This window comes from Artemia sp. Qi Xiang Cuo, chromosome 9, assembly GCF_049724085.1.
Source record: "Artemia sp. Qi Xiang Cuo chromosome 9, ASM4972408v1, whole genome shotgun sequence".
Classification (NCBI taxonomy): domain Eukaryota; kingdom Metazoa; phylum Arthropoda; class Branchiopoda; order Anostraca; family Artemiidae; genus Artemia; species Artemia sp. Qi Xiang Cuo.
The window spans coordinates 20,925,155-20,943,202 of NC_142802.1; the positions used below are offsets into that span (position 1 = coordinate 20,925,155).

The 18,048-nt window shown below is 36.9% G+C and overlaps 2 protein-coding genes across 7 annotated transcripts in view; one reads left to right on the forward strand and one right to left on the reverse strand.

Moving 5' to 3' along the window:
• Positions 1-18,048, reverse strand: part of MED18 (mediator complex subunit 18) — a 447,146-nt gene that overhangs the window by 216,580 nt on the left and 212,518 nt on the right. The gene's annotated exons all lie outside the window — the stretch shown is intronic.
• LOC148948437 (uncharacterized) lies at positions 7,852-17,524 on the forward strand. The gene is made up of 3 exons (XM_089094926.1): positions 7,852-8,257; positions 8,670-9,273; positions 17,383-17,524. The coding sequence occupies exons 1-3, from the start codon at positions 7,852-7,854 to the stop codon at positions 17,522-17,524; spliced, it is 1,152 nt and encodes a 383-aa protein (XP_088951052.1).

The window sequence follows — 18,048 nt, forward strand, 5'->3', positions numbered from 1 at the left end:
GAGACTGAACCTTGAAAAGACGAGTCGACAGGAGATGTATCAAAAAGGTATTGAGACAGATTTTGTGTTTTACAAATTACAAACATTCCTTCTCTACTTTTTAGTGTTTGAGAAGTAAGAAGTGATACTCCACCTGCTTTAGGTACTAGTACTACCTAAAGAATTATTAAATTTATTAATAATATATTAATAATTAAATATAATTTAATTATAATAATAATAATATAATATTATAATAATATAATTAAATAAATATTAATAATATATATATTAATAATTATTAATATAATTACCATAAAGAAATATTAAAAGCTGAAATCCTTTTCAAACCGTACTCTTTTTTATGTAATTAAGAAAAGTTTGCTTTCCTAATTATCTGCTAAACAAAACATCGCGAACCCTATAAAACCATCAAATGGTTAACGATTACATTTAAATGGAGCGGGGGGGGGACAATAAAAATAGGGGGTCCAGATTAATAAAGAAAAACTATCCCAAACATCATTTAGTGCCAACTGAGGAAGAAAATGTGTCACTAAGCCTGCAAATTCACCATCAAAACATTTGTCTAAGAAACAATGATTGCTAATGACCGCAGCCGAACTGAGAGGGCAGGGGGAGAACTGAGAGGGCAACCTGAATAAAAACCCGGGACCAGAATAGTCCAACATTGCTGCAATATCATCTAGCACTAACCAAGAACTAAAAATACATTTTGAAAACATTGGAATGAAGTTCAAAGCCTTTGGATGAAGTTAACTTTGTCTCTCAGAATGAGTTTCAAAAGCTAGCTTTGTTAGCCTTTTATCATCTACTTCACTGCTCTACTGCTTTCTTTACTCGCACTGTTAGCTTTTTCTACTATTCGGTAGTAAAAACGCAGTAGGGGCAGCAGTCAAGATGACTTGCCAAAGAAGATTTTGCCAAAACACTGTCTACCTGGAGGACACAGAAAAAGTCATCGACAAAAATTGACCCGGAGGATAGTTCCCTGGAAGTTTTTTTTTACAAGAATTTTAGCTATTAGACATTTTGTGCAAAAGTGACATGTAAAACATAACTTCTAGGCAAAACTTTTGAAATGAAAAAAAAAACACAAATTTTTCTTTACCTAGGCATTTCTGGAAGTTCGGCCGTGCCCTTCTTCCCTAAATTCTATGATATTTGCTACAATTTTATGCAATTCGGGTAAAATTCATCTGTTTCAACAGATACCCTCCTCCCATCTCAAAGAAAATTCCTTATATACGCATCCGGCTCCACCTTAAAGTTTTTCGGTTGTTTTACAATCCGCTATGTCAACAAGGCCTAGTGTCACTGTCTCACTAACACTACATCTATTTATTTAGTATAATTGATCTCTCTCATCATTCAAATTTTACGCTACATGGTGTCATGCAAACGCCCAAAAATGCTTCACATATATTATACCGTTGAATTCTTTTAAAGTGTTTATTCAGCTGTTAAAGTAAATGCACTTTCATATGGATGGGAAACAACTGTATTCAAATATATTTGTATAATTTCCTACCAGGCCTGACGTATTTAATATTTTGATGTGTTTGGACTTTCTCATAGAGCAGCATTGACCGGTGTTAGAATAAAGAATCATTATACTTTCGGCACATTTTTCCTTTCGTGGCTACGCTATCTAGTTCCAGGTTACAACCATTAGTGAGACTACTTTGAACATCAAATGAACTGGTAATTATACTGATTCGGAAAATAATTAATGTTTGTTTTCCTCAAAAACTTATTATTTTTCTGTTTGCAGTAGTCACCTTTTCTCACTTGAATTATTTTGTACACATCATTTAGTTTGATATTTTCTTTTTTAGATTGCCAACCCAATACTGGAAAGCGGCTGCAATGATTCAGAAGTCATTATGCGACTTTCTTCTGGTAAAACTTAGAATTAGGCAGAATTTTTTTTCTGGGGCTGAGGCAATGACGAAACAAAACGAATTTTATTTGATAATCAAAAAGTTCGTGATAACGAACTGTAAGTAAGGAGCGACCCGGCTCAATGGTAACCGAAACTCTAAAAAACGGAATTTTGATACCAATAGATACATCAAAAGAATCAGATTTTAATTCTGAAATCAAAAATATTTAGTTTCATCAAGTTTAATCTTACCTATCAAAAGTTACGCGCCTGAGAAAATTTAGCTGATTTTCGAAAAAAGGGGGAAAGACCCCCTAAAAGTTATTGAACCTTAATGAAAATCACACCATCATATTCAGCGTATCAGAGAACCCTACTGTGGAGGTTTCAAGCTCCTATCTACAAAAATGTGGAATTTTCCATTATTTGCCAGAAGAAAGATCACGGATGCGTGTTTATTTGTTTTTTTTTTGTTTTTTTTTTGTTTTTTTCCCCAGGGGTGATCGTTTTGATCCAGCGCTCCTTGAATACCGCGGAAGGGCTCTTTCGAACGGAAATTAAAAGTTCTAGCGCCTTTTTTAAGTGACCAAAAAATGGAGGGCAGCTAGGCCCCCTCCCACGCTCATTTTTTTCCCAAAGTCACCCGATCAAAATTTTGAGATAGCCATTTTGTCCAGCATGGTCTGAAATATTATAAATATGTCTTTTAGGATGACTTAATCCCTCAAAGCCCCGCGGGGGAGTGCTGAAGGTTAGGAAGTTTTCCCAATGTTAACATATAGCATTGGTTATTAGGAAGTATAAAAACATTTTCAGGGGGATTGTTTTATGGTCGTGGGGGGTGGGGATGGGTCGGAGGTTGTATAGGAGGATATTTTCATGAAGGAAGTTTTCCTGGGGGAAGGGACATGGCTATGAAGGGGGCGCCGGATTTCCCATCATTATTTAAAAAAAATCAGAAATTAAATATAAAAAAAACAAGTTTTTCAACTGAAAGCAAGGAGCAACATCAAAACTTAAAATGAACGAAAAAGTACTAGCTATATGATTGGGTTCACCTTCTAGTCAATACCTCGCTCTTTAAGCCAAAGATTTTTTAGTACTTTCATAAGAGTTATTTATTCTAACTAACGGCCTTTGGGATTAAGGGGTCATTTTTAAAGAATTGGAACAGAATTAGAACTTTAGCGTAAAGAGCGAGGTATTAACTAGGAGGCAAACCCCCTAATATACGTATTAAAATATATGAATAGAAATTCGTTACGTAAGTTAATTCGCAAGTTACGTAAATTTATTACTAATAAAAACGTTCGGAAATAAAATTAAACAACTTTCGAGAAGGCCATTTAACCAAATAAAAGTAAAATGAATAGTCAAATTTCATTTTATTTATTCATGCACGGTGAGCCAAAATCAAAGCATCCATTAATTAAAATAAGTTCACAAATGAAATAAAAAAAACAAGTTTTTTTTAACGAAAAGTAAGGAACGACGTTAAAACTTAAAACGAGCAGAAATTATTCCGTATATGAAAGGGGCTGTCCCCTCCTCAACGCCTCGCTCTTTACGCTAAAGTTTGACTTTCTCACAACTCATTTTTTTTAACAATAGAATTTTGTTTTAATTGCAAATTTTTTTAATTAACTTTAACGAAATTCACACCATCAGATTCAGCTTATCAACGAACATTATTAAAGAAACTTCAAACTCCTATCTGCAAAAATGTGGAATTTTGCATTTTTAATTAACTTTAACGAAAATTACACCATTACATTCAGCTTATAAGAGAACCCTATTAAAGAAGTTTCACGCTACTCTCTGCAAAAAGGTGGAAATTTGCATTTTTTTTTCTCGAAGAAAGATCACGACACGTGCCCTCCAAAAAATACAGGGCAACTAGGCCCCCTCCCACGCTCATTTTTTTCTCAAAGTCACCCGATTAAAATTTTGAGATAGCTATTTTGTTTAGCATAGTCGAAAATCTAATAAATATAATCTTTTAGGATGACTTAATCCCCCACAGTTCCCAGGGGAAGGGCTGCAAGATATGAACTTTGCCCATTGCTTAAATATTGCAATGGTTATTGGGACGTATACAGACATTTTCAGGAAGGATTTTTTTTCTGGTGGGGGGAGGGCTGGAGGAGGGGGTTACTCGGGAGAATCTTTCCATGGAGGATGTTTCTTCGGGGTAAGGGACATTTCTATGAAGGGTGCGCCGGATTTCCAAGCATTATTTAAAAAACGATCAGATTTTAATTTTAAAAAAAAACAAGTTTTTTCAACTGAAAGTAAGAAGCAACATTAGAACTTAAAACGAACAGAAATTATTACGTATATGAGGGGGTTCTCCCCCAAGTCAATACCTCGCTCTTTACGCTACAATTTTTTTAGTGCTTTCAAAAGAGCTATCTATTCTAATTAAACGGCATTTGTGATTCAGGGGTTTGAGAATTAATTTTTTTTTAAATTTTAACGTAAAGAGCGTGGTATTGACTAAGAGGAGAACCCCCTCATATGTCACGTAATAACATATACGTAATAAAAAAAAAAAAAAAAAAAAACAAAAAAAAACGATACGGCTCAATATTAAGCCAAAATTTTAAAAACGGAAATTTGATGTAAAAAAATTTATAAAAAGAATGGGCTTATAATGATGATTCTAAATATATAAATTTTATTAAGTTTAGTATTACTCATCAAAGGCTAAGAGCCTGAGAAAATTTACCTGCTTTTTTAAAGAGGGAGGAAACATCCCCTACAAGTGAAAGAATTTTAATGAAAATCCAACCGTCAGATTCAGCGCATCAGAAAACCCTATAACATAGGTTTCAAGTTCATATCTGCAAAAATCTGAAATTATATCTTCAACGCACTTTTTGCCAGAAGAAAAATATACGAATATAGAAGTTCGTTACGTAAGTTAATTTGTAAATTACGTCAGAACCAAATTTAGAGACAGCCATTTAGCAAAAGAAGAGTAAAAATTTTATGAAAATTTTGTTTACTTATTCAATGACGATGAGCCAAAATAAAAGCTGCATTAACTAAAAAACGATCAGAAATTAAATAAAAAAAACAAGTTTTTTAAACTGAAAGTAAGGAGCGACATTAAAACTTAAAACGAACAGAAATTATTCCGTATATGACAGGGGCTGTCCCCTCCTCAACACTTCGCTCTTTACGCTAAAGTTTGACTCTGTCTCACAACTTTTTTTTAAAACAATAAAAAACTTTAGCGTAAATAGCGAGGCGTTGAGGAGGGGACAGCCCCTTTCATATACGGAATAATTTCTGTTCGTTTTAAGTTTTAACGTCGTTCCTTACTTTCAGTAAAAAAAAACTTTGTTTTTTTTATTTAATCTGAATAAGAAGCATACAGAAATTTAAGAGAAATGCCGGATCCCAAGAGGGGCCGATCCTCCTCCCCCGAATAAGTCCCTGCCTAGAATTGCATCTCATCACCTTAAACTAAAAAAAACCTTTTAATCAGTAGGTTCAATTTGTTGACACTTATCTAGACGGGCTCCTAGAAATAGTTGGGAAAAGGAGCTTTTGATTTCAAAATGGATTTTGCCGTATCTCAGATGCCTAGAAAAACCTTCCTAGCATAAACAACGAGTTTCTAATAGTAATAGGAGTGGAGTGGCATGGACAATAAGAGGATTGGGGCAGAGGAGGAACATGGAGAGCTGTTTTGGCGTCGGGCGGCTTGATTCCACAATGAAGTATTAGTAGCAGTAGTAATAATAACAGTAAGGGGATTCAAAAAAAAATGCCAGCTTTTTTCAATCTTCTGTTAAAGTTTTACTGTTTAACATAAAATCTTCTGAATTACTGCAACCGTAATAGCCTAGAGGATGACTCATTACGCCCTTCTTTGTGTCACATATATGAACTCTTTGAGAAGCGACCAACGCAAAAGCTTTAATGAGGGCGAGACAGAGAAGTCTGCCTCATTCGGCTTATATTTACAAAGGGTGTGTAGTAGTAGTAGTAGTTACTTTGGAAGGTGGTTGGAGTTCAACAGTGTAAAAAAATGTCAACTAGTAATACCCAAAAACGCATTTGATGAGATGAAAATTACAAAAAAAATACAAGCTTTGAAAAATCAATCCAATACAGCCTAGTAGGTAGCCTTTCTCTAAAGATAGTTGTACGAGACCAACAAAAGAATTCGAACTTTAAGAAATAATAGAAAAATCGCTATTAAATTTTTTAGCGTAGAAACTACTTTTTCTGTTTTGCTGCGTTATCAGTTTTTGAATATTCCGCTTAAATCCTCAAACAAATTTTTGACCAACCACGAGTTGACTTAAAATTCGTTGACCTCGTTAGCTAACAACTGTTAGGAGGACGGCGGGAAAATGGGTATATGCTATAGTGTCATCATGCTTAATGGAAACTAAACAATCTGGCTCCTAGATTGCTGGAATAGCGTGAAATATCTTTCTTAGTAGCAGTAGTGGATATTTAGTGTCAAAATAACCAATGAGACCTCCAGAAGAATTCGTTTAGATGCCACCCTTACAAAAAAGGGAAATATTTCGGCCTCTCACTCAGAACAAGGGACCTTACACTTTCCTCGAAGGTTGGCAATCTGTCTCAGTCGCCAATGATTATATAGTATAAAAACAAAATTCTAGATATAAATGTTCTGAAGACGCAAATAAGCCATTCCAAAATCCCGGTAATCAGAAACACATAAAATTATAGAGGTGAAACAATTATACAACAATTAAAGGAAAACCCAAAAGGTTAATTGATGTAAACTTCCTTTAGTCATTATGTTAGAAACGGTCAATCTATGATCGCGTGTCTCCAGAGTTTTATATTCAAACAAAAGGGTATTTATGTCAGCCCACCTGGGTTTCGGTTCTTTTCTTCAGCTGGCACAACATATGCATGGTTAAACTACTAAATCACGAAGGGACTACTGTCTAAGGTTTGAGCATTTAAAAAAAAAATAAAGCAATTTTGAAAAAATACGGTTAACCGAAAGATACTTCTTTGGTTCTTTCACAGAGGAGAAGGGCTTAAGCTCCGTTTTCACACCTTACGTGCCAGTTTTAGGGGGTAGATCAGGCAAGTATGCAACATTCAAGTAGTGAAAGTAATGGAAGACTCCCGTTCTAAACCAGCTACAATAACAAAGAAATTCTTACTTTATTCTTATTCAGAAAAACTAAATTTAACTAATTTTTATAGTTGCTTTCAGTTTGATTGCAATCCCCCCCTAATGCCAAATCATACCCCTTGGCCAGTGGTGTCGTCTAGGGGGGGGGGCACAGTTGCCCCCCAATAATTTGGAGAAAAACAATTAAGTAAATTTAAAACTGTTGCAGGTTTTAAGTTTCAAATTCGTTCTTTACTTTGCTGAGTACCTAATGTGTCACCTTCTCAGTGGGGGCTATCCCCAGGCCACTCAGCGCACGTCTCCGGGTGGCAGATAGGGGAACGCCCTACAGATGTGTAGGGTACCTCCAACAAACAGGAGGCACGGACCAAGGGGGGACCCAGTCCCTAAGGGTCCATAATTTAAACTGGGGCACCCTCGCCTGGGGGTCAGAAATACAGGCTCTATGGACAAGCTCTGTGGACAATTACCTCTGCTAAGGGTAGAGAGGAGTGGCTTACCGTTACCCCAACAAATTACCCATGAAACTCCTTCTCTTATATATTAATGATGAAAATGGCGAATAAAAAGTAAGAATTCGAGCTACCGCGTCCGGGGTAACCGACGGTATGAGACCATGAGTTGCAAATAGCGAGAATGACATTGTTGATGATGATGGATTATGATTATGTTACCGCGTCCGGGGCAGCCGACAATCATTTATCCGACTTGACGACTCTCCAATTGGAGAAGACTTCACTTATTCTTCCCAAAAACATATCTCTCACTCGGAACGCTAAATGTACGCACACTGGCCAAACCAGGAAAAAGGGAACTAGTCCTGAACGATATGAACCGTTACCGCTGGGATATCGTTGGACTATCTGAGACTCACCTTCCCTCCACAGGAATAGAAAGAATAAACGACGTCACCCTCATCACGTCTGGAAGAAGTGATGGAGTTCACCGCCAAGGTGTCGGTTTCCTCCTCTCTAAGCGAGCGAAACAGTCTCTTCTTGCCGTCCATCCTGTCTCTAAACGTATTATCACCATTTGTCTGAAAGGATCCATTGCCAACATGAACATAATCCAAGTTTACGCCCCATACTCGTCCCGGAGTGACCAAGAAGCCGAAGAATTCTACAGTCATCTCCAACACACCGTTGGCATAGCTCCCAAGAAAGATGTTCTGTTCGTGATTGGGGATTTCAACGCCACTCTCGGACACTCAAATGATGAACTTGAGGACGTCATGGGCAAGTTCGGGCATGGGCGGCAAAACTAGAGGGGATACTCATCGACTTTTGTCAGGACAATAAACTTTTAATAACAAACACCATGTTCCTTCATAGAGAACGAAGGAAAGTCACTTGGAGATCCCCTGACGGCCGCACTGCAAACACGATTCATAACATACTTGTCCGCAAGCGATGGAAATAATCAGTGCTGAACACAGTTTCCATAGTCGGCGGCGACTTCGACTCAGATCATGTTCTAATGTCTGAGCTCCGTTTGCGTATTCGGAAACCCCAACAGCCTAAGAAAAGCTTACCAAGATATCCGGCAAAAGAAAATTAAAAGAAAATCCGGCAAGCTCTACGACACTAAGCCAGTGACAAATATCGTGAGTGTGAAGAACTCTTTTAAAAAGGTAACATCCACTTCAAGTCCATGAACTGTCAAAAAAGAAGCCCTCGGCCGCTCCTACACTGTTAGATAAACACGGGCTCCCAATCACAGACTCCAAGGGAAGACGAGAACGATGGAAGGATCAGTTCTGTGAAAAACTGAGCCCCACAACAACGCCCGACCCGAACATCTTACTATCCTTCCCAAAACCGCAATACCCAGTTGACCCAAGCCCTCCTCCACTAAGAGAGGAAGTACTCTCAGCAATAAAATCTCTAAAAACAAATAAAGCCCCAGGTCTGGATGGTATTCAGTCTGAACTATTCAAAGCAGGCCCAGAAGAAGTGGTCGATGTCTATCACAAAGTCATAACAAGTGTCTGGGAAACGGGCCACTTCCCCAGAGCTTGGGCGAAAGCCAGCATCATCCCCCTTTTTAAAAGGGGAGAAAAGGGCGACTGTAACAACTACAGACCAATAAGTTTAACTAGCCAACCGGCGAAGATTCTTACAAAAATACTTCTTGACCGTCTGAAATCTCTGACAAACCATATATTAGAGGAATACCAAGCAAGCTTTCGAAAAGACCGCTCTACCATAGACCAGATTTTCTCCACTCGGCAAATGATAGAGAAGTATATCGAGTTTGCGAAACAACTCTTACTACTCTTCATGGATCAAGCATCGATATATATATATATATATATATATATATATATATATATATATATATATATATATATATATATATATATATATATATATATATATATATATATATATATATATATATATATATATATATATATTATATATATATATATATATATATATTATATATATATATATATATATATATATATATATATATATATATATATATATATATATATATATAGGCCTATATATATAAAATATTTTCCAGAGCCCAAGTTTTCCCATATGAAGTAACTGTAAGGGCATGTTTATTTTTGAATATAATTTAAATAAAACACGCTAAAGTCAGCAAAACTTAAATAAAACATTCCAGTGTTCGAACCTTTTTAATAGTCCAAACTGATTGGACGGCAACTAAAGCCCCTTTCACGCCCAGCATTTCCCATGCATATCCAATCAAAATTTTGAGATAGACATTTTGTTCAACGTAGTTGAAAGTTATGGAAATTAGGTCTTTGCTAGCGTTGTCGTAGAAACTTCAAAATGGACTCATTCAGTTGGGAATTGAGAGGGCTAGTGCCCTTATTAATTGCCAAAGGCGATCGGAGGGCAAATGTCCCCCCCCAATGTCCATTATTTCCCCAAGCACTTCCAATCAACATTTTGATAATGCCATTTTGTTGAACTTGGTTCAAGGGTCGGAACTTATGTTTTTGAGTGTGACAACTCCCTCACTGTTCTCAGGGCTAAGGTTGCAAGCCCTGGGGGTATATGAAGTTTTCTTATAGAAAGTATTATCGTAAAAACTTCAAAAAGGGCTTTTTCGGTTGGAAATTGAGAGGGCTGTTTCCCATTTTAATAGTCGAAAGTAATCGGAGGGAGAATCCCCCCCCCACGCCCATCATTTCCCCAAACATTTCTGATCCACATTTTGATAAGGTCATTTTGTTCAACGTAGTTGAAAGGTGTGGAAATTATGTCTTTGAGGATGAAAATACTCCCCCCATAGCCTTCAGAACAAGGGTTGTAAGTTATGCCCTTAGGGCATATAACGTTTTATAGAAATTTTTGCCGTAAAAGCTTCAAAAAGGGCTAATTTGATTGGAAATTGAAAGGACTAGTGCCCTTTTTATAAGTCAAAAGCGATCAGAGGGCAAATGCCCCCCTCACGCCTATCATTTCCCCACTTTCAATCAAATTTTGATATAGCCATTTTGTTCAGCCTATCAAAAAGGTCTGGAACCCAAGCCCTCGGGGCAAAGGTTGTAAGTTATGCCCTGCGGACATATAGGGTTTTTATAGAAAGTGTGGTCATATAAACTTCGGAGGGGGCTCATTGGATTTGTAATCAGACGCTCTAGTGCTCTTTTTAAGAGTCAAAGTGATCAGAGGGGAGCTACCCCTCCCCCCTACACACACGTTGTTTTGTTCTGAAATGTGTCTAATAGAAATTTTGAGATAGCCATTCTATTCAAAATAGTCTAAATAACATATAGAAAGGCTTTTGGGGTTGAAACAAACACCAGAGATTACGGGCAAGAGATGTAAGTTATACCCAGGAGGTATTCAAGGTTTTTAAGGAAGGAATGGTTGTTCAACTTCAAAAGAGGTTCAGTCTTTCTCCCTAAAAAAGACTATGTCAATATAAAACGAAATGAAATTAATCAAAAAACTTTTTGAGCAAAATATTTTATAAAAAAAAAGTAAAAATCTCCATTAAACCAAAAATGAACAAAAATAGAATCAAATAATCTACCAAGCATACAACTACCACAAATCAGTATCAATCTAAATGAAACCCAAAACAAACAGAAATTAAAATAAGTCAAACGCAAAACGAGCAGAAATTAATCTGAGTAGGGTTCTAAACCCTATGCTTTCTAAAAACCAGAATATAATTTGTACTTTACTGAAAAAATTTTTTTATAAATGTTTTCACTTTTATAACTTTAAGAAATCAAAAATTAATTAGGATTTTAAAAATTAATTGAAAGAAAGCAAGAATTTTTTTTTCATTGAAAAACATGAAAAAGAAATCATTGAAAAAGAAAATAAGACTTTGTGCTTTGTATGGTAATATTCTTACAAATCTGTTGCAGTTTAGTCATAGAAGTTAGTAGGGGGGATTAGCTCCAGGAATCATTTAGTTGTTGTAATTTTTTGCTTCCAATACTTAAACCAAAACTCCAAAATAGTTTCAAATCATCTTATTTGTAATTGAAAAAACCAATAAGCGCTGATAACGTCCTATTCCTTGCATTTTGGACCCATAAATGTAAAACTTCCTCTATGTCCAATACCATGCTGACTTCTCGCTATTTTCGCTTTTCTAACCATTTCTTTTGACCAGCTCAAAAAAAAGAATTGACATAAATATAATGACGATTATTATTGTTATTTATCGTATTGCATGTGACACCAGCGCTACTAGTGTGACATTTATCTCTGCATCAGCATACTGTGCGAAAAGTCGGCTTTGAGTAGGATGAAGTGAATCCAAATAATATATGTATATTTTTCTCATAATTTAAAACTTTTATGGTCACATCTAAGTAAATAATATATGTATATTTTTCTCATAATTTAAAACTTTTATGGTCACATCTAAGTCACATCTAAGTGATACCAACCCATACTCTATCTATTTTTTATCAGGTTTAACATGCAGCACTAGGAGACCGAGCTTTGTTTGGTGAAAGAAATTTTAGGCATAATAATATTCAGTACCCCCACCCCCCTCCCCTCTGGAAATTTTTATCCCCCGTGCCCTGATTTACGCAAAAAATATGTAATTTCCTAGGTTTTTTTTAAACAAAGATACAAAGAGGAAGGTAATTTTCAAACTTTAGGTGTCACCTTTTACCATCCGATAGGCATCCCTGGCAAGTTTTAGTTAATGTATGGTTTCAACCACAATGCTGCCAAGAATTGTTCAGATTTTCTTCACATTCCTAATCAAACAATGCTCAACGACAAGCAAATAAATCACGCATTTGTTTTTTTTCGAATAATTTGAATTAAAATACTGTAGTTATTTCATATGGAAGGTAAGTTTCCAAGGGGATTCTCAATGGAGGAAAATTTTCACCGAGTTTTTTGCTCGTCTGCCGAGTTTTTTCATTGGACAACATCCTTTTTTGTTATTTTTTAAAATGAAAAAACAACCCGAATTGCGTTTGTTGGGTGTCATGTGGCGCTTCATGATTGCTTTGTTAAGTCAAGTTTATAAAGAGCAAATAAATATAAAAATTAGTTTATAAATCAGACCACAATTAGCTCTCTATGATGTCCATGTATCTGGACCAGCTTTTCCATTCCATGCCATGTGGCATTTTGTGTCGAATATATAAAAAAAACGATTAGATATAAGAATTAGCTTTTATGAGTCCTTAAACAGCTCTCTATGATGTTCCGGTGCCTCAATAGTAACGAAGAAAAATAAGAGGACATATCACTGCTGCCCACATAAAAAGTGATTTTTTGTTCTTGTTGTTCAATGAGGGGGGGTTATAATTTTCCTATATAACGTTTCAACAATGACAATTTAAAGGGTGTACTTTTTGATTTGCTAAGACGTCACTTTCAAATCACATGCACCTGAATGACGAGATTCACCGGATTATTGGAATAGTGCGTAGCTGAACTGTAAGATTTAGACTCCTGTGATGTGCGCTGCAGTTGAAGGAAGTAGAAAGAGGATATGCGCTTTATTATTATCGGTAAAGCTGGCAAAAAAGCCGAGTTTATTTAGCTCACCATCACCCACCTGAAAGCTTGTTTACAGTACGCAACTGTCGTCTGCAGCAACTCATTGCTGACGGCCTTAGTTAAAGCTATCCACAACTTAATTTATGTTTGTTTGATGCGTGTGCATAGTTCATTTATATATTTTGTAAGATTTTTGAATTTAACCGAGTAAAGTATTTGCTAAATAGTAACTTTTCTTCGTTATCACTTGAAGAAAAGTGTCCTATTGAAGACTTAAAAAAGGAACCTGCTATCTTTACTTTTTAACCGCTTGGTACACCCCCCCTCCTATCAGGTTGTAGAAGGCATGCACATGTGGTTAAATGGTCCGTAAAAACCAGCTTTGTCCAGCTCTCAACTTTCATGTGTTTTATAACGTTGTTAAAAATATAATTTGTATTAATTTTATTTGGTCATAACAGGATAATAAAACCAAGAGACTTCAGAGCTCCTTACTTTCTTTCTTTGGCTCAGAACCAACTTTAAAAAAGCAATGGAAAATGGAACAAGAAGAAGAAGAAGGTATTGAAAAGGGATGGGGTTTGATTCCTATCTACGTCTTCTTATAGTAACACATTAACAGAAGGTGAAGACAATCTTAACAGTGAAAGAAGCTCAACTTTGACCCTCTTGCCCCCCCCACTCAAAAAGCTAAAGCTACACCCCTACCCTTGGCTATATCCAAAAGTTTGCTAGTTTTGTTAACCTGAATTATTTTTTACTTATTTCTTCTCAACAGTTGGGTCATGATGTCAATCAGAGGCAGCGCTACAGTACTGCCTAAATAAAGAACCATGTTTCCCCTACTTTTCCCCCTGCCTGATATGTATTGAAGGAGTGGAGGTAGAAACTTCTGAGGTAGAAACTCGATTGGAAATTGAGAGTTCTAGTGCCCTTTTTAGGAGTCAAAAGCGAATAAAGGGCAACCATTTCTGTCTCGTTGCCTTTTTTTTTGCTACCTGGCCCACAGAGCCCACTGATTTCTAATCGAAATATTTAGATGACAATTTTGTTCAAAATGGCCTAAAGATTCAATGAAGTTGCCTCCAGGGATAGCATGACCCATGGAATCTGGGGAAAGGGATGTAAATTATAAAAATTGCATATAATATAGGAGTTGAGAATTAACTGATCTTGTGAGTCGAGTGACTCCAGCTTCCAGGGATAATTATCTCGGTCAATTGGATACATTTTGTTGTGCGAAGGGCCCTGAAATGGACAAGACACTTTTGTCCATGATCAGTTTGAAACTTAAAGCTCTAAGTCTGTCTGCCAATAGGAGCCTAGTGTAAAAGTATACTTTCCGGGGTTAAACCTCTACCCACACACCCAACCCCCCAAAAAGAGACGGGAAATAGGACCGAAACACCCTTTTTGCGGTAAGTTCGCAACTTATAACCTTAAGTTCGGGATACAAGATTGGGGCTCTTTGGAATAATAAAAAAAATTCAATGCAGAAGTAAAGACAGAAACAACGTACTAGCTCCCCCAAAACAGGGCCCAAAAAAGGCCAGAAAAGGACCAACAAACTTTATTCCCCTGTCACATTTTTACGGAAAGAATGGTCGAAGAAACTATTAAAGGGGTTTATTCGATTAGAACCGAAAGTTATAGTGTCCTTTTGATTTGAGGGCAATCTGTCTCCCTTCCATTCCTTTTTTTGCTAACCAACCCCCAAAACCTCTCGGCTTTAGTGAGCCGTTTTGTTCAGAAACGTCATAAAGTCTAATATGGATTCCTCCAGGTTCAATATCACCCAGAAAGCCCCAAGGGAAATGGTCCTAAATTATTTAAATTGCCCATTAGTTGTTAGATCAATTGGAAGTTTTCACGGATTATTCGCTAGGCCAAGGTTCCCGGAGTTTGTCAAGGGTATAGTCTGGAAACGACATGTGGACTCAGTAACTCAGAAGGCGCTGTGTGCACTGGGGTTTTCAAATTTTCCACCATAACCCAGGAATGGATCGGGAGAGTCATTGGAGTTGGAAATTTCAGGAAGTGATGGGGGGAGGGGGTCAAATAAATCTAACATTTTGACTTGGGAGAGGGGCCAGAGGCAAATTGAAAACTACCTTATGCATCCCTTTCACGGAGGTAACATTTCTGCATTACCTTGAAACTTTAACTTTATGTTGGGGAGGGGGAAGGGACAAAACAATTTTTGTCTCCAACCCGGTAAAATATTTTTGCACTATTAGCTCCAAAGAACTTTTAACCTATCCTCAGTTAAATAACAAGACGCTATTTTGTGTGGTGGCAGGTTGTCCAAATGGCGTATCTGCGACATCTTAAGAACAGCTTGGGTTATCGAATTGAAAGTTTCAGGGGGTGTTTTAAGATGGGGAGGCAATCGGATGTTGAATTGCGACTGACTTTTAGGGAAAAGAAACAGTTAAATTAAAAGACACTTCGAGTCTCTACGCCCTCAATGTACCTTATCTGCAATATGTCAGAAGTGGCTTGCAAACGGAGTTGAAACTTTCAGGCAGTAAGCACGGTGGAAGGGTAGGAGGAATTCAGTTTTGCGTTTGAAAAAGGAGGGACCTTCTGCATTTTATATCCGGTCGGCCTAAGCGTTTTCTGTCAGCCCAACTATAGGCCGTTAGGCCGTTACGGGGCTTCAAACCTATTAGCGGTTATGTATTGAGATAAATCAAAGACAACGTGTTGCCACGTACTCAAAATACCATACCTCCTATATCTTGAGAACGGCTCAGGAGATAAAGTTAAACTTTTCAGAGATTTTATTTTTAGGGCCCATACGGGCCTCAAATTTTTATTGTTTTTTTTTGGGGGGGGGGGCAGAGAAGAGCTAAACATGTTTCTGCAAGGTGAAAAGTGTGTTAGAATCGAAAGAGGGAGGGTCAAAGGTTTTAAAAAAAAAGGTTAATTATACGCAAAATATGTTAATTAATAGGTAAACTATAGGAACAGATTTCAGGGGAGGGGTAAGGCGTAAAAGTCAACATTTTAGGTACCCATGTGGGATATACAGCAGTGTGGTCAACTCAATCTATCAGCGTATGGACGTATTTACGTCTACAGACAGATGTCATTTTAAGTCAGGATTCCGTGCAGATTCCAAAAAAAAATCGAATGAAAACAACAGATTCAAAACATCTAAGCAAGAGATCAAAGCTTACAAGTTTCTTCCTTTATTAATAGATAATTATGGAGTACGTTTGAGGTTATAATTCATATTATATTTTTATCCACGTTGTCGAACCTGATCATGCTGTTTAAATAGGATTTTACCTTCACTAACAAAAAGGATGACCTATTCGCGCCTAGGATAATTTATCTTCCCTGTAACAACTTCCTGATGCAAAGTTAAAATAATGATCCGAAGAACGGTCCAATGGTATTTTCTGAGACAATATTTAAGGATGAAATTGAAGGGGGACATTGAAATTTGATTCTCATTATTTTACAAATGAAGTTCAAAAAGGATATTAAATTAGCTTCATTTCTTCCTAGATTGAAACTTTTATTCTAATGACGAGAAGCTCGAAGTCTCAATGACAATAAGTTCAGAACAGTTTTTCAGCCTATAAAACGGCCGGTATAAATGATTGAATTGCTCATACCAGATCGAAAATTCTTGCGGGACAATCCTGTAGGTATTATCCTATAGATAATACTGTAGGATAATTCCTGTATATCGCTCACACTAGAGAAGCAGTAATTGCATGATTCCGGTTCGAATAAGGTGCAATATGCCTTTCTACCAAAAAGGGGTTTAGGAACGGTTTAGGGCTTTGGCAACGCTGTTCATGGTGGTTGTTTTTGAAAAAATAATAAATAATTGTATGTAATTCGGTGTGAAGAAGGGAGAGTTTGTGTGTGAAATTTAGAGAAGGAGTTAGAGTGAGTCTTAGTGTTTAATTTGGGAGTATTTTTGTTTTGTTTGTTTTTAGTGTATAAATGGTAGGAAACCATATGAGTCACCTGTGACGTAGCCGGAAGTGTTAGTGTGCAGGGTTGCCGGAAGTGTCAGTTTGCAGGGGCTATTAAATTTTGGCTATGGAACCTGTGAGTCTGAATTTTTTTTGGCATGTAAGGTTGCCGTCCGGTAAATTTTGGTCGGAGAATTTGCGTGTCGAAAAGGAAGAATAGGTAAGTTGAGTGTTGGAGAGTAAGTTAGTGTGTGAGTGTGAGTGTAGAATTAGGTGATTGTTTTTTATTATTTGTGATTTTTTTTTTGTATTTGTTTGTGATTATTGTTAAGAGAAAGTAAAGGAAAGTGTGTAAAGGAAGTGTGAGTGAGAGTTTGATAGCGTTTATTTATATAGTAAAAAAAAAAAAAAAAAAAAAAAAATGTCCAGAAGTACGGTTGTGTTCGATTTCAGAATGATGGAAGAATCGGTCCTAAATGAAGTACGAGAAATCGACATTCATCGGTTTTTCAAGGAACTGGGCCTAAACACTGGAGTAGTGAGAGCGATCGATTTCAATGATCTTAAAAATTCGGACAGGTGCGAGTCACTATGAAATTGGTAACGCTGGCAGATGACCTCGTATCAAAATGCAAAACGAATGAGCTGAATATGCGATTCCAAAATAGCATATATCCTGTAAATGTAGACAGCTCTGGACGACACCCGGTCATAGTCCAGTTGCAAAAAATCCCGGGAGAAGCTACCAGCGAGGACATAAAGAAAGAACTACAAGTTTATGGAACTGTTCTAAATATCAGAAGGAAAGTATACAGTGGTGATGAGTTTATAAAAGTCTACACTGGTCGAGTGAACTCATTAATGCACATTAAAACGCCAATACCACCGTCTATCAACATTTTCGGTGGGGATGAAAAAATAAATGTTTTTACCCTGAGCAACCCAAGGCCTGCTACATATGCCACGACGAAACTCATGAAGCAAAAGATTGCCCTAGAAACAGAAGAAACATGAGAAAAAACAGTGTTTTAAGCCCAAATCCGATTGGCAGAGATTTTAATAATCCATGGGGAACGCCTAGGACTGTTGTAAGTCAGCCGTCAGGCTCAAGCAGCGCCC

Coding starts and splice junctions, on each gene's coding strand:
- LOC148948437 (XM_089094926.1), top strand. CDS start 7,852: ATGAACCGTTACCGCTGGGATATCGTTGGACTATCTGAGACTCACCTT. Junction 8,258..8,669: donor TGAACTTGAGGACGTCATGG/GCAAGTTCGGGC, acceptor ATCCACTTCAAG/TCCATGAACTGTCAAAAAAG. Junction 9,274..17,382: donor ATGATAGAGAAGTATATCGA/GTTTGCGAAACA, acceptor GTTCGATTTCAG/AATGATGGAAGAATCGGTCC.